Source organism: Indicator indicator, chromosome 8 (assembly GCF_027791375.1).
Source record: "Indicator indicator isolate 239-I01 chromosome 8, UM_Iind_1.1, whole genome shotgun sequence".
Taxonomy (NCBI): domain Eukaryota; kingdom Metazoa; phylum Chordata; class Aves; order Piciformes; family Indicatoridae; genus Indicator; species Indicator indicator.
Genome location: NC_072017.1, coordinates 18,764,156 through 18,781,696, shown reverse-complemented (window position 1 = coordinate 18,781,696; position 17,541 = coordinate 18,764,156). Strand labels below are relative to the sequence as shown.

General features: G+C 38.8%; 1 protein-coding gene across 4 annotated transcripts in view; it reads left to right on the top strand.

Moving 5' to 3' along the window:
* The first annotated feature begins 249 nt into the window (after positions 1–249).
* The window catches only part of CLCN3 (chloride voltage-gated channel 3), a 47,542-nt gene continuing 30,250 nt past the window's right edge, over positions 250–17,541 (top strand). For 3 of the 4 annotated variants that reach the window (XM_054383278.1, XM_054383280.1, XM_054383279.1), the window contains exon 1: positions 250–409. In XM_054383278.1, the coding sequence (XP_054239253.1) occupies positions 250–409 (160 nt within the window). Of the gene's footprint in view, positions 410–15,746; positions 15,829–17,541 lie in introns of those variants that run through there. The other variant, XM_054383281.1, reaches the window with a different exon arrangement.

Genomic DNA, 17,541 nt, shown 5'->3' with positions numbered 1-17,541 from the left:
AGCCCAAGGAAGGAGGTGAGGAAGCATCATCCAGTTAAAAATCACTAAAGATTTGTGTGAAATGTTTTATGTAGAAAATGTTCTGTTACTGCTACGTTTTTTGTAAGCTGTAGTGTTTTGGCCTTAATATTTGCTTCCCCAAAACATGAAATACACTTGTTTTGTTTTATTTCAGATAAATTTCAGTCTTTTATGCATATACAAATAGGAAATAACTTACTTTCTTTATATAGGTTTTAAATCAGCTAAATGGAGTCTGAGCAGCTGTTTCATAGAGGCTACTATCGAAACAGTTACAACAGTATAACCAGTGCAAGCAGCGATGAGGAGCTTTTAGATGGAGCAGGTGTAATTATGGACTTCCAGACCTCTGAAGATGACAATCTCTTGGATGGTGATGCATCAATTGGTAGGTTAATGTGTATTTTAGCTTAAAAATTCCTCTGGGATGTGTTTTCATGGTGTTCTGGGTTGTGGGTTATTTTTATCGTGTTTCAGTTTTTTTAGAGTTTTGGTGTGTTTTGTTTTCTGTTTTGTATTTTTGTCTGTTGTTTATTTTTTGGGGGGGTTATTTTAATAAATAAAACTGACCCATGTGCAGGATTTGCAGTATTTCTAACTTGAACTGAAAGTCTGAAGTTATCCTAGTTGTTGTTTGTATAAATCCTCTTCCTCGCTTGAAGGAGACAGAAGTTTGCTATAAAATAGTTTCAGAGCCAGTGTTATGCCCTTCACTTACTAGGAAATTGGATTTGTAAATTGAGCCCTAACAGAAGAAATGGTTGTTTTGTTTGCATTGACAAAAGCAATGCAAAGTGCTGCACATGCCAGCAGCCAGTTTCTTATTGTAATGCTGAAGTATTAGAACATGCATTAGAGCACAGGTATTACTGTTTTTGGTTTTGTTTGTTTGTTTGTTTGTTTTTCTCTTGGAGTTTAGTTTTTTGATACTGTTGTCTCTGCTTGCCAAAATTCTGGTCACCCAGTAAGAAGCAGTAAACATAAGCACTGTTATTTAAGTGAACACTGATGCATGGAAAATATTTTCTTGTACGGTAAGTAGTAGTAAATATCTCAGTCATAGATCAGAATATGGTGTGAATTTTCTTTTCAAGGTAGCAAGAATGTACTTCCAAAAATATTTAAGTAAATTTACATGCAGGAGGTGAACATTGTGTGTTTCTCACAGGAGATGTATATCTGTGTTTCTTATTTCTTAAGGTAGTTTTTCTTGTATCTTTCTAATTCAACACATCTCATTGACACGACCAAACAAACGTTTTCTTGCTGGACTGCATGCGGCCTTTTTGTCCAGTGTTACTCACCTAGCATCAACTATTTGTTCTGAATATTTAAATATTCTTATCCTTTGCTCATCTCTTTATTAATGTATTTTTGTTCTGTTGAGTTGTAAGTGCAGATTAATTCAATGTACAGAATGTGTCCCACCTCCTGAGGAAGTGCAGGACCATCCTAGTGTCTGGAAGATTCTGTGGTTTTCAACACTGGGCTCTCTAATGAATGTGGATGCAGAGGCATTAGATCTAACCATGTGCTCTAACTGGTCAACCCTGCCACAATCAGGAGCCTTGTTTAAACAGATTCTGTGTTAAGTGTGTAGCGTTGGAAGAATTTATGAGCCTGGTTTCTTAGCAACACGAATAAAATGGCAATAATATGTCTGTACTTAAAATCATTGTGCAAATAATGTAGTGAAATTGAAAGCTGAATAGCTGCAACATGGAAGCTTGGAGTGTAAATGAGCACACATATGAACTTACCCATCCATGAACATCTGGATAAGTTGCCATGGACAATAGTATATTCATCATAATTTTACAGTTTATGTTGTAAAATAAAGAATTACAGATTTTAAAAAAAATCAAAGCCTGTCATGGTAGGGCCATGGCATGGCCCAGTACAAACCCAGACAGGCCTTAAGATGTCTAGGCATGGTCCCTCTCTCTCCCCTCTTTCCTGCAGAAAGACAGGGCAACGTGGGAAAAAGAACAAAGGGGACAGGACTCCTGCCTGTCTGGTGAACAAGTTGTTTACCTGGGATAAGAGCACATATGCTGACCACTGCTCCCCCAGACACAAGGCCTTTGTTTCTGCCTTTCATGGTTATAGCCTGGCAGAACAGCTTTCCATCGGGCAGCTACACGTTAGCTGCAGTTGTCCCATTGGACCAGTTGCTCTCTGGCAAGTTGTATATATACAGGTTGGCATGGTAGTCGCCTTTGCCTTGCTTTCAAGCCTTCCTTTCAAGCCTTGCTCTTGAACCTACTTGGACCCGTCTTGTAGAAGCTGCCTCGAGCACCTGGTCTAGAGCCTGGTATAAAGCCACAAGCCATACACAGCAAGCTGGAGAAGACATGAGCCTAGAAGCCAGATCTGCCTAGCTTGCTTTCCCTTGTCACTAGAATCGTGCCGTGCCTCAATTTACCCAGGAACCAAGCAAGCACCTGTCGCAAGAAGCGTGGTTAGCCACCTGCTGTCTACTGAAGCCAGATCAGCCTGGGACAACGTGGCAAACCTATCTTGCCGGCAATCTGCTATGCCAGCGCCGTATGAGAGCGCCCCAAAGCTTTATTGCTAACACAGCAGCATCCCCTGTGTGGGTAAAACCACCTGTGAGTAATTAATTCATTGCCCTTTTTGGCATAACAGTTCTTTTTGAGTATCCCCCGCGCTGTAATTGAGCACTATCTGCTCCCAGGGACCTTCTCTTTCCAAGTTATTTCCTCCTAGTTTGTGTAGAATTGTTGTGTTTTGCCCAAAGACTGTACATTCCTATTGTAAATATATATTCCCTCTATACAACGATCCTATTTAATGAGTTTTGGCAATTTTCATATTAATAAAGGGTTGCTAATATTTTATTAATACCCGTTTGCCATATCATTTATTATTTGTAAGGATAATTTCTTAATCCCTCCCTTTACAACAAAGCCATGCAATGAGGACAAAATGAAGGATTCTGAAATTATCTTTTTGTTTTTCTCCTTGTCTGATGAAAATTAAACTGCGCATGTATTATGCAGATATAAAACGATAACAGTATGGAATTTATAAAGTCGATTTTTCTCCCTCATGCAGAGGGCAGTAGGTTAACAGAATTCTGCTTCTTACAGTAGGCTTGATAAGTCCCTTGGCTGTTAGGACAGAAATCCTGTGCAGCACAGCCATTCACATTACCACTCATATTCAAGCACTTAACTGAGGCTTACAAAGCTGTTGAGGCTGTTATTCAATGGTGAATATGCCTTCTGTTGAAAACGTGGAAATTGGGTGATATTGGGAAAGGATACTAATAGTATATGCTACTGTCTTATATTATATGGAACTAAACAAATGAATGTTGGCTGGAACTCAAAAGACTTCGGAAGGCTTTATCACCTATGCTTTCAGGTATCTTTATTTAGTTGATAGAGATTTACCTTCTAGTGTCCCCTTTGATTTGTGGTTTCAATACTTTTGTGTAGTTCCATCTGGGGGCTTCACCATTATGTTAGAAACAATGCTGTACAACAATCTTGTTTCTCTTAATGCCATCTGAAAGCATGTGTGTTACCTGTCCTTCACTGTGTCATCTGGAAAGGTTACAGAAATTGTGAATGTATAGTATATACTAAATACGTGTATGCATAGTGATCATACCATAATTACCTATATAGTATATAATATGGCTGTTATGTTGTCTACTAGCTGTTTTCTTTTTGCCTAAATTTCAGACTTCTAGAGGAGCATTATGAATAACAAACAGGTATCATGAAATTGTAAATTCTTTGATCATTGTGTGTTTTATCACATTAAATAATCAAATTACAGTGCATGTGGAGGCTGCAATGGCTTGCACCAAAGCACTGTCTAGAATGGATACTCTCTGTTGGGTTTGGTCAAACTTGCTTGTGTTGCTTATCAAAATCAGTATCTTCATAGTAGTGAAGTTCCCATATCAAACTGCTGTCTAATAAGAAGTGGTATGGTGATACTATACTGGTAACAAGTATCTTCCTCTTGGAAGGGAGGATGTCTCGCCAATACTTGAACATGGAATGTACTACCATGGATGCAATCTGTGGATCTCATTTTCATGGTGGCTCATCTTTGTTTTGTTTTTAGACTTTGCTCTACTTCTTGCTAAGTCAATTTAAAAACATTATACTTACCATTGAAAAGCTATCAGTTCTTTAATAGTTAAGTCATATGAGCTGATATTTGCATCTTTAACCTTTATAGGAATAAATCAATGTAATTTATTTTTTTTAAAAACGTTACAGTAGGATGGATCATTGCTCTCCATGACTTCAACAAGGGCTGTGTGTGATGGTTTTAAGGCTGTCTTTAATTTTTCTTCACAAAGTTCGAACAAAGTGAAAGAATGTAAATAAATCACTATTGAGTGTAAGAAAGAAAATAATGATTATTCTAAACACTTCCATTGGAGAAAGAGAAATGTTTAAGAGTCAGCACTCAAAACAAGATACAAGCAGTTGGGCAGTCCATCTTCTCTGTCTGTCTGCTCCATTCTTCTGGCTGGATATAACGCACACTCGCATACTGACTTTGACAAGTTTAACAGACTTCTTGGCTTTCTTCCCTTTTGCCTGCTCTGGGAAAGGGGGGGGGGGGGGGGGGGGGGGAGGGGAGGGGAAGAAGCGCAGCCCCTCTCAGGGCCAGAGGGCTTTGTTGTGTTTTTTTGTTTATGGTACATATTTGTAAATGTTGTGAATAGTGTATATTTGTGCATATTCATTGCATTTCATTATAGGTTGTAATGTTGCCTGTAAATACAGCTTCATTTGCTTCCAGACTGAGCTAGCCTGGTTATTGTCAGCGTGGGAGGGGGATTCCAGCTCTCCACTGTAACACTGTGGCAAATTAGGCTGGGTGCCTCCGGTGTCCTGAGTGTCCGACCCAGTAAAGTGGACACAGGAAGCAGTGTATTTCTACCCATAAATCCTGCGCCCTATAAATTTGCCTGCAAAGTCATTATCTTCCTTTTCCTTCCCTCTCTGCTCCTGTGGGAGGTGCTCCCTATTGGGTAGTGGTAGGGGAGTATCTCAAGGCCTTTTAGGCCTGTTCAGGCCTAGTGACAGGAGGAAAAGGGGGTGGGAGGAGGCAGTCTCAGACCTCTGGCCAGCCTGAAACTATCCTGGCATGGGATGGGCACAGGAAGAAAGAGCCCTGAGGGTTTTGGGTATACCCTCAGGTGGGGAGAAGGGAAGTGTTGGGAGGCCTTTGAGGGTGGTTTAAGGGACTCTGGTGCACTTTGGGATTCTTTGCCACCATGCTTTGTAGTTTCTGTAGACACTAATTGCTTTTCCATTTAAACTTTCCATCACTATCCAATCCATTTGTGTGAGTGTCATTCTTTTGTTCCTCTCAGGGCAATAGAGAGTCTGTCTGGCCTTAAACCAGCACAAGGGGAAAAAAAGAACTTTTTTTTTGTACAGAAGTGAAGCCTTTAGAGTTGAAATACCTTGTCAAATTAATATTTTACTAGAGGAATATAAGTGAGAAGATAATGTCTAATGCATTATCGTTCTCTTGGCATCGTCTTGTGTTGGCTTGTTTCTGAAGTCTGAGAGAGACAATATTTTGCTACTGGCTGAACTTGAGGGGCTTGAACATCTCTCCTGTGAAGAAAGACTGAGAGAACTGAGGCTGTTTAATCTTGAGAAGGCTGAGAGGGGATCTTGTTCATGTCTATAAATATCTGAGGGGTGGGTGTCAAGATTAAGGTGCCAGTCTCTTTTTGGTGGTGCCCAGTAATAGGACAAGGAACTGTGGGTATAAGATGGAACACGGAAAGTTCCACCTCAATATGAGGAGAAACTTCTTTACTGTGAGGGTGCCAGAGCACTGGAACAGGCTGCCCAGAGAGGTTGTGGAGTTGTCTCCTCTGGGTACTTTCAAAACCCACCTGGATGCATTCCTGTGTGTCCTGCCCTAGGTGATCCTGCTTTGACAGCAGGATTGGACTAGATGATCTCTAGAGGTCCTTTCTAACTCCTAACATTCTATGATTAAATGATTCAGACCTCTTCCTTTTGTGAGTCAGGGTTAGCCAGCTGTTGAGGTAAAACTGAGACGTCTTCATAATTTTGTGCAGAACTGAGGGCTATTTATATGATGTAAGGAGGACTGCATCAGCCTGTACTGTATTTTTTCTATTATTTAACTGTAGGGCAAGCTCAGCAAGAGGTGGATTTTTGTGATGTCAGACTGCAAATGTTTCAAGGCACTGACTGAAATCAGATGATTAAACCTTATTTGCAGTAAAAATCATTTGCAAACAAATGATCTCACCAGTGTTTACATCTCAAGGTACTTTGCTCTGTCTGTGGAAGTCTGAGTCCTGAACAAGCTGGGTGTTCTTAATAGCTATTCCTGCTTCAGTCAGAGGAGCTTGGTTGCTTATATTGTGGCTTCTCTGTGGAGACAGTTTGCAGTCTGGCATATGGTGTTTGCATAAAATTGGCAATAGTTAACCTTAATATGACAACCCGTAAACTGGTAATTCAAAAACTGCTGCTACAGCCGCTACTATCTCCTTGCAGTGATAGCAGAGCCAATAAAAAACACAGTATGTCAAGAGTTTGTGGTATAAAACACTGCAGCTCTCCTCCACTGTCCTTACCTATGAGTTAGTTCTTCACCTAAATTGAGACCAAACTGATCTATTTTTGGCACTGTGAATACTGGTATTTAAGATGTGATAGAGTCAACTAATGTGGCATTATCTGAAGAACAGAGTGAAATTTTCAACAAGTGCAGGTAGTCCTTTATAATCAAGAATTCATACTGTATCAGAAGTTAATCGTTCAAACAAGACCTAGACATAGTTATTGTTCCAAATGACACAAGAATGTTCTATCATATGTATGCTTGTTTTTATTTAGCTATCACAATTTATAAAGAAAACAATGCAAATAAAATAATAACTTATTTCCTGCATAAAGGACTTAAGTTCCTGTTACATTCTCTGCTTCTCCTCTACATTCTCAACTTTCTGTTGACTGCAGCTCATATGAAGCCAATGGTGCAAAATTACTTAGAAGATACTTCTTTGTTTGTGTTATCCATGTTGCATGAAACTGACTTGACTGAACAGTCATGATGACAATTTCACCTATTTCTTTCCTGAGTTTCATGCAGCCTGTTTTCCAAGCTAGCAGCATTTGCATTAAAGGGCTCATTGTTCTCAAGTAAGGAATATATTCACTCGCAAATGATGCCATACAAATTGAAGCATGACTTCCTCAGATCACAGGGGCAAGCATGAATTGCAGCTCGTTTATTTTGAGTAGTTAAATTGTCAGTAACTGGTTATCTTCTTTTTCTGTTGGATTGTATTTAGAGCTACTGATGTTTTGCTTGTGTTCTATAGTGCTAATGCAGCTGAACACAGGGTATCTGACAATACAGAACCATGTTTGCTTTCACTTTATTAGTATTGTGTTAATTTTGTCCATTAATCTGGAACAGAATGTATACTTATGTTTGCATGAATAACTGAGTTAATTAACAAAGTTATTCATTAAAGGATTTCAAAGTTCCTGGCAGGAAAAAGAAAAGTTAGACTGGAAGATTCTTAGGTTAAGGGTAAAAAATGTTGTATCTTAGTTATTGGATGTAATTTTTAAACTGAGTTGCAGGTGTTTCTTTTGCATCTTACCTGTTTATCATGACAGTGGGTTTTCCTGAATTCTGATGTTTTGGTGTTATGTTTCCTTTTTTGGGTTTTTTTCAAAATAATTTTTCAGTTTGGACAAGAATTACCTTGATACTGTTTTAATTGGAACAGCCTGTAGTGATGATACAGTGATCAGATCTTCAGCCTTCAGATTTTAGCTGTATTGGTGTGGCATTAGACTTTCTGAGAGCCAGAAGTTATGGTAGTGTGGATGTAGAGTTTTAGTAACCAGTTTGATTCTTGTTCTCTTAACTGTTTCGAGCCGAATACTGACCATTTCAGTTTCTCACAAATGCTGTGATTACTTCTTTGAAGACATTTTTTTTTTTAATAGGGTGAGAGGACTGTCATAGTTTTAAAACCTTACCCATAACAGTCCTTCAGTGGTCTCACCAGTCTTTCTTGACAAAGTTGTATTTGCAAAATTAGATTTTATCATCTTCCAAAACAAAAGCATCTCCATTTCCAGCCTGATATTTTGAAAGAAGATGAATTCTAATACTAGTAATCCATTCTCTCCATCTTTCTGATAGTGTGTAATTTTGTTGGTTTCTTTCTGCAGTTCCATTGAAGTGCTTAAGACACAGTGGTTTTGTTAACAGATGCTGCTAAGGCAGTGCTGACTCGACAGCCTGGTGTACTGCTACTGTTATGTATTTCTCGCAGGCATACTGTATGAATAGTGTAAGATGAAGGAATGAAAGCAAAGGAAATTTGATGGCGTGTATGTAGAACAAAGAATCTGAAGCGTACAGTAAAATAATTTAGTCTAATATGATTGTAAAGTCTTTATGTACTAAGTAAACATTTTTCACTACAGCTTTATTAGTAGTTTGTTTATTCATTTTACTTTGATTTGTTCTCTCAAGTCAGCCATAGAAGGAGTTACAATTTTAACCAACCTGATACCAGGCTGCACTCGTTTTCTGCATTTGAAAATATTCTTGCTCACTGTCATTTTGAAGTTGAAAGCTTTTTGTCTGCTAGATTAAACAGGAAATTTTATTCTAAAAGAGGATATCATGATGTCCCTGAAACACAAGAACAGCTATACTGGGTCAAACCACAAATCCACCTGGCTCAGCACCCTGCCTCTGCTGGGGGTCAAAAGTCAATGCTTTAGGAAGATTAAGTTATGGGGTAACTGATAGGTGTCCAATAACTTGTACAGCAGTTTTGTATGACTGAGGGCCTCTCTCAATTGAGGAAAGGGGTTTAAAGTTTTAGTCCTTATCAGTGCATTTTTCTTCCAATGACATTTTCTTGAAGCAGTTCTTTAGCAACCATACCATCCTTTGGCAAATTCTAACAGCTTAGCTACATTTTATGCGAAGAACCATCTTTTCTTTATTTTGAACTGAAATCCAGGTATAAATACTGCTGAGAACAGCTATAACTTGCCAGCGTCTTGCCTGGGAAAACACCAACCTATGTGTTAGTGTGGGCTGACACGTTCCTTGTGATTCAGTTTCAAGCTTAATGCTTAAGCTCTTTTTTTTTTTTTTTTTTTTTTTTTGGCTGTTGTCGGTAGTTGCAGGTGTGGGAAAAAAAAATCTTTCTGCTGATACAGAGGGGCTTTAGGGGGTATTATTAGCTTATTGAAATGAAACTGCTGTTGATAAAAAAAGGCTTGATAGGAAACTAGGACAGGGTGACCTGAAACTAGAGTGACTTCACTGTCTTGCCAAATACACATACTCTGATAAGGCCTACAACATAGTACTGTCACTGTGAGAGGTGGTAGTTCCTTTTCTCCTTTCAAGAGGAGAAAGAATCAGGATTAAAATCCAAAAAAAGAATTGCATCAAAGCAGTGGTTTAATTTCAGCAAATCAGTGAGCAGGTATATCTGTTAATCATCACTAGAGAGGTATCAAACTAATGTACAGCTTATGGTTTGCTGTATCTATATATGTTGTATATAGGTACATTATACGTTAACAAAACATTAACAAAAATTTATTGTTGTCCTTGCTGTTATTTGTAGTGTTCTTGATCCTCTGAAAAGTTAAGTATCTTAAGAAGTCTTTTGTTAAAACAGATGATGAAAAATTTATTTCCATTGCTGCTTACTTCTTTCCATCCTCAGTTTTCTCTTTCACAGGTTAAGGACTTCTGGTTTGATCAGTTGGACCTTGCAACCATGCCATACTTTGGTCCTTTTTAGTACCTCTTTCTGAACCTTTTCTGATAAATTAAAATTAAGGAAGGGATCAGGAGTTAACACAGCATTTTGGATACGAGCGTATCATGGACATAAAGTAGCAAGTCTTATTTTGACAGTTACTAAGTATTGAGCTCACGGTTTCATGCAATTCAAAGATACCTGTCATAGTATACTATTATGTGCTAATAATATATAAAACTGCTATTGACACTATGTTCACACAGCTTATGTTTGTATGGAGAAGATGTAATGTTTTTGCAGATGGAGTGGAAGCTTAATATAATGACATATCTAGGGAGTAATACATACGAGTGGTGTACTTTTATCCCCAGCACATAGTTTCAACAGTAAGTTGGAAATAGTGGCCAAAAATAAACAACACTAAAACAGAATAAGGGCAATCTAGCAGATAAATGAACATAAGGAAATAGATCTTAGGTACAGAATGATCTCAGTAGCAGAATTTTGGCTAGTCCTAGAAAAGGAAACAGTAAACTCTAGGAAAGCTGCTAAGAAAAGCAGGATCTCTTCTATTAAGGACACTGAAAGTTCTTGTGATGAGTTTTAATTAGTTTTAGCAGACTGGAGTGTAAGGAAAAGTCACATATGCAAATGTGAAAATACAGCAGGACCTGAAAAGAAAAAGAAAATAAATAGAAAGGAATTAAGAGGCTCTTTGAGACTCAGAAAGTAACTTACTTAGAGAAAACAACCTGCTTTTCTTTCCAAGTCCTCTTCTCATGACTGGTATAGTAAAAGTCACTCATTTTTCACGTCAATGTAAAGCTGACCAACTTAAAAAAAAAAAAAAAAAAAGGGAAAACCCAACCTCTCATAGCTGTTAGCTATATATAGTCACTTGGTATCAAGGATTTTCTTCCAGCATTGTCAGGGTAAAGATCAAGAGTGATGGACACCCTTGGATGGAAAAGAAAAATGAAGAGAGTAATCATGTCTTCAATGTTTTGGGCCTAAATGTCGAAGTAGTCTTTCAGGAGCAAACATTTGGAGGTTTTTTTCCAGTTTGTTTTTGGTCTCCAGTGTTAATGCTGCATCATTATTTCATTTTCTCCCTTTTTTTTTCCCCTATTAATTTCTTTCTTCACCTGCCCTAAAGATTTGCATGGCAATGAGAAGCCTTTGCTTGTATTTCCCTGATTCGCAGTGAAGGTTCAGCTAGCCTGGAGGAAGTCAGCCTCAGAACTGATTACACAACATACTTGTGGCTATATGACCTGTTCTACCGCATTCTGTTTGCTGGTTGGGTTTGACTTGAATTACCATTTTCCGTCTCTGGACAGCAAGTAAAAGCACCATTGGAAGTTATACAATATTATAGAAGAATAATTCAAGAACCTGTGGTTAGCTGGTAAACAAGCAAACTTAATTAGGCTAGATCCCAGAATAAAGTGTTCTCTGCTGGGTGAAATGGTTGTGAGCGGAATTAACTAATTTGTGGAAGACAAACAGTTATGGGAAAAAAGCCCCTGTGATTAGTAGCTTGTTTTTTTCCTTTTTCTGTATAATAAAATGCAAATAAAATCTTGCCGCTTATTACTGCTAAACACATTCCATTGGGGTTTTTTGACTGATCAAGGCCTTGAACTCATCAACAACATAAGTTACAGATTTGTTTTCTTGTGCCTTTGTACTTAGTCTACAATTTTTCCTGTCATTGTCTGTCTACCTCATTGAGGCTTTTGATGAGATGGCAATGGAAACAATTTAATGGAATCTGTTTATAGCCCAATACAGAGCTGAGAGCCTTTTGCAAACACCACTGTGATCAAGTACAGAGTTCTCTATAATGCTGATGAATGAGTGACGTTTGGGACTCCATAATTTAAGATTTTTAAAATAATACTTTTTCCCCCCCACAGTGTAATAGTTTGAAGCTACATGTAACAACTTTTTTTTCCCTCTGTTTTCTGAGATGGCATCTTTGAGTTATTTCATCCTCGATCCTGTTGGTACCAAAGCTGGGAGAAAGGCATTTGTCCTCCTTTTATCATCTTTAGTGTTCTCAGCGCTGACCCTGTTTATCCTAGTTTTTGTGATTGTTGTGTGATTCTATGCAGAATGAACAGTCAGACTGAAGGCACTGCAAGTTCAGTAAGCTGAGTAACAGGAGAAGTCAAGATGTTGGAGGGGTTAGATGGGCTTAATTACATCACATAGATCAAGAAAAGGGTAAATTAAAGAGTAAGTTGGAAAAAAAGACAGGACAAGTAAAGAAAAGGAATTGGAAGAGGAATGGAACATAGTAGGTTTTCAGAGATTTTGTGTATGATTTACACACAGTTGTAAGTAGATGCTTTCGTGTCCAACCTTTAATCGAGGGTGCATACAAGTTAAATTCTTTTCAGAATGTTTGCAGATGGTAGCTATTTTGAGGAGTGCTCTATTATGTAGCATTTTTTCAAGAGAATATTTCTAGCTCTGCTGAAGGAGAAGCCTTAGTTTTGAGTAATGATAGGAAATAAAATGGCAGTTAAGAGTTGCCAAAATCTCTTGCATTAGTTAAACCAACATTGTAATTATCAGACACATTTTTGGCATCTCTTGTTACTTTAATGAAATCATTCAGTATCCCAAAACTTACATTTGGAATTTCATGAAAGACTTACTTAATTTTTCATTAACTGATGCAATGGAATTGCATATTCTGTTAGTGAAATAAACTGAGTAAATGAGCGAATGTTTGGTTTATATTTAGCAATGTACTTCACTCTCTTCCTTATACCTAGCTTACTTTTAAATATGAAATGGTAGAACAGTTCCTTAGAATTAAGGTCTTCCATCCAGTCTTGGGTAAGCAGGCTGTCATATGTCTGATACTCCTCTTCACCTCTGTTACCTCAAAACACTTCTCCCTGGATGTATATGGTTTGTTCTTAACATTTTCAAATACTTTGAAGTGTTTCTTCTCTTTCTGTAAAAGAGAAAAGATAAGGTATGGAGAGAGGATTAATATATTCTTCTCAATTCTTAGTAGATTTATAAGTGTGTCATCCATATACATTGTGATATTTCTAAAACAATGGTCTAAAAGCCCTTTTCTGCTGAAATAGATGCATCTCAGCAGTATGTGCCTGTTGAGAACAGTGGGAGCTCTCAAATGTGTGGTTATTTGGGCATGGAGTTTTTTGGGGGAATTGAGGGCTTAGTCTAGAATTACTGTGATGAAATCTCCCTGAAGGCAAGCTGGTGTGTAAACCTGCTGTTCATGAGCTCTTCTGTGTACTAAATTGGCCACTTTAAAGCTTTCTCAGTCACTAAAAATAAGGCCAAGTTTAGGCCTTACAACAAGGTTCATAATCTTATGTACACCATAACACCTTGAAATAGTTACTGAAATGGTGTCTCTAGTTAACTGTGATTTTGGAATTTGCTGTATTCCACAACAGAAATAACTTGTGATATACTCTTTTGAATATAAACCTGTCAGTTAAAGACATATGCCATTTCATACCAGGTAGCAAAAGAGTAATTTGGAAACATTAAATGGTGTAGACTTTTAGATATTAAAAAAAAAAAAGGCCGACTTAACTAGGTTAGGTTAGCATGCATAGTACCTCACTCACTTGCTTGAAAGCCACCACCTTTCATGCTGTTGTTGGAAAGGGAATACACACAGTGGTAGTGGTTGTGAACAAAGGAGAACACAAGCCTTTGGTAATTGAGAAGGAAAAATGAGTGTTCTGCTTTTTAAGAGTAGACAAAGGACTATTTGGCAGCCAGTCTATAAGCAGTGACATTGGAAGAGCTTTTGCAATTTTCAATTAAGTGGGCTCTTGAAATTTTATGTAGCAAATATGAAGTTGTATCTGTTTTAGAATGCAGACTTTGCATTCTTTTCCTTTGTATCTTAAGTGTATCAGATACGACCTCCAACTAGTTACACTATTTTTTGTAACTTGTTTTAGTTTCAGACATGTGCAGACATTTTGCATATGCCTTAGTTGAATGAACAAGTTTAGGCCATCCAGTTAGCCATTTCTTTGCTATGACTGATCTTTATTATCAGTTCTAAAACATTGGAGCATTGGCTTATAAGAGAGATAACTTCCTTAAGAACAGTCTTGGAAAATTATCTAAGAAACAAATAGATTTGAAAACTCAGGTGTTTGTCATGCTTTCAGAAGTGGAAAAGCATACATCATAAAATCAGTTCCTGTATGAGTGAAACTGTGGTACTGGAGATGTGCAGTACTCAGCTTTGCTAAGCCTGGATATTCTCAGTAATAACTGGGCCCCCTGAGTTACGCAAATCATACATGTTGGTGTGTATGCACACATACATGTACAAAATATGTCAGTGTTAGACTGAAGCAGTATGTCTGACTTGCATATCCATTTTCAGCTCTGGAGAGGTTTGGGGTTTTTTGTTTGTTTTGTTTTTTCTTTTATGCAGTTTGACAAAAAGGAGTCTCTTTGACTTAAGCAATAATGTATATAATGTGTGACACATTACTGAAGAGGAATACTTAAAACAACTGAGAGTAACAGATCAGCAAGCACTTTTGTATTACTTGCTGGAAGGGAAGAAAAGGAAAAACAATATGCATGTCTTGCATATGTATTTCATTACAACTGAACTATGGAAATCATGTAAAATAGTTGTCTTATCAGTACTTGCAAAATAGAGCGAGTACAAGGTCATACAGTAAACATAAAGTAACATATGGATTATATAACAGCATCTCTTTCAAATGCAAGTAATTATGTAGTCAGTTGAAGATTTCCTGTCCTTATATTCCGGTTATTTAAAGTGCTTGCGTTTTGCCAAAACTCTAACAGTCACTGTTTGATGATGAATGCCTTGGTTAGTGTTCATGTGGGTTGTTGCCTACTTTGAGTCTGTAACTTTTAAAGCACTTGTACCATTTTGTCAATGTGTTACATGAGGCAAGCTGAAGTATGGACTTGTGTTTTAGTATGTTTGACCCTCCAGCCCCCCAGTCTTTTTCATACGTATGGATGTTATGCAGTTGTAATCATCACTAAAATGTTGGAGACACCAGACCATTCACTTACATATGCAATTAAAGTTTTGGTTATATAGGTTCAAATCTGACACTTGCTGCTGTAAAACTACAACGTGAAGGGGTGGAGGAGAGAAAGGGGGCTGTGAAAGTTAAGTATGCTAAGCTAGGGCAGCACAGCGGTTGGCTTTTAGCAAGTTACACTGTTCTTCCTCGGGGGTAATAATTTTGGTGTTTGAAAAGAGTAACTAAACATGACTCCCACCAGCGGTACTGCATGAATTTTGCCATCTAAATGAGGTTCTGTTATAAGTTCTCTGCTGGTGTGGCTCCAGCGGGCTGAACAAAACAAGTGCAAATACCTCTTTTTGTGGGTTTGCTTTTTTAATGGAGCCGTTAAGGCCTCCGTTCGCTTACTGAAAGGGCGGCCTGTCCTGGTAGCTGCATTCGTGCATGCGAATTTCTGTGGGTCGGGCCCCATGGAGCTTTCCTTTGAAGCCGTAGGACGGGGCGGGGTGTGCCCCTCCCGTAAGTTGGAAACGGTTCCTTATTGCGTTCCTCTTCCCGTCATCAGTCAAGCGCGTGGCTCTCTTTTCCCATGCGGACGCAGCAGCCGCAGCAACGAGAGCTGAGGCGGCGGGAGGCGCAGGCGGCGCAGGTAGTGGGACCAGTGCCGGGCGGCGGGCGCGGCCCGGCGGGGCCCACGCTGACAGGCGCTAGCAACGGCTGCGGCCGCCCCACTCTGACATCAGCAGCGGGGCAGAACCTAGCTCCTGCGGCGGCGCGCAGGCCAGATCCTGGTCAAAGATGGCAGCGTCCCCCGCGGCCGCCCTTGTGTGCGAAGTGCCGCGGCCCCTCTGAGCAGGCAGGCGGGCTTCGGGTTCGGCACATCCATGGATGTCTCTTCTGATCCGTACCTGCCCTACGATGGCGGGGGAGGAGATGGCATTCCGCTCAGGGAGTTGCATAAACGAGGTATGCCGAATTAACGTTTGAGTGGCTTGTTTGCATATCTGGCGAGGCTGCTGTTCAGATATGAAGCAGAGGTGGAAAGGCTTGCTAATGATCGCATTGCTTTGTTTCGCCAGCCTTTGGAGGGAGGAGAATTCAGTTCTGGCTCGTTCCCATGCTGTCAGTGATTGCTTTCTCTGTGAGCAGATTAGTCCTGTTTCACGTCTCATTGGCTTGTGACTCCATCTTCCATATGTGGCATTCGCGTCTCTCGCCCTCCCTTTTTTTTTTTCTTTCTTTAGTTTAAATCAGTAAAAGTGTCTGGCTCATTGAAATAACACCCAGATTACAGCTGTGACTGGCGATGACCAAATTGGCAAGAGTTTATTAAATCGGCTATTTACATGCCTTTGACTAACTTGAATAGGAGCAGTGTTTGTCTAGTTTTGAAGTTTCCGTATGTGCTTTTAGCCTTGGCTCTTTGTTGACGTCTTTGATACCCGAAGGGAAAGCTATACAATTGTAACACTTCAGTTACGCCAATATTGATGAGCTCTTAAGAAACTCGAGCTTTGTGGTAGGTTCTTTACACTGTTGCTTGCAAGGAAGCAGATTTAAAGAGAAAACATTGCTATCAGTGTTTGGAGAAAAAAGAAATCTTTTGAGCTTGCTTTCTGTTTCTTTCTGCAAATTTAAAGCAGAATATGTTCTGTTTTGGTTTTGTACTGAGGAGCTGTAGTATGAATAAGTAAAGCTAAACCTTTAGATACAGAGGATATAAGTATTTTTTTGTTGTTGGGTTTGGTAGTTACATTTCAGTGTTTAAAAACAGTAAATGTGGTAAAATCTCACTTTATTTTTGTTTAATCTAAAATTGGAAAGCTATCAGCATGTATGGCTGCTGGTGATGGCATTAGAGAGGAGACAGGCTGAGAATAAAAACCTGATTTATATACCATTAAGGTTTAATTTTTCTGTCCATGTTAGTTTATTGATTCACCTTTCTGTATATAGTCTTAGTTCTATAAATCAGTTCACACCTTTTTTTTTTGTTCCATCTAGCATTTTTTCCTGTTTTATTAGTTTATATAAAAGGTTGTTTGTTGCCTTTTTATGATTCTCAGAATGTTTTTCTGTGTATGTTAAGGATATCGATAAATTAAACTATAGCTTAAGACAAGCAGATTTCGCTCTGCCCATGTCATTATTATATAGCAACTGATGGATAGTTCTCTGAGTCAGATTTTGGAATCATTTCCGAAAAATCAGGGGTGTTATTTTCTTAGAACATTTGAAAGATGCAAATTGGAGATCTAATCGGTGAAGGAAAGGTGCAAAGACAAAGCCAGGCTCTTTTCAGTGGTGCTCATTGACAAGACCAGAGGCAGCATGCACAAACTGAAACATGGGAGATTCTTTTTAAACATCAGGAAGCAGTTTTTTTAGAGTGACTGGGCTTTGCAGCAGGTTGCGCAGAGGGATTGTGAGATCTCTTTCCTTGGAGATATTCAGAAGCTGTCTGAACATGGTCCTGAGAAGCCAGCATTAGGTGGCCCAGCCTGAGCAGGGGGTTGGACCAGAGGAGCTACAGAGATTCTTTCCAACCTCAACCATTCTGTGAGTTTAAATTTGTACACAGATTTAAAGATGAAGAGTGCAAAACAGCCCTAATATTGCACTTTCAAACTCTTCAAATTATAGTTAGACATTGAAATGTGATTAGGTGTATATTCCTCA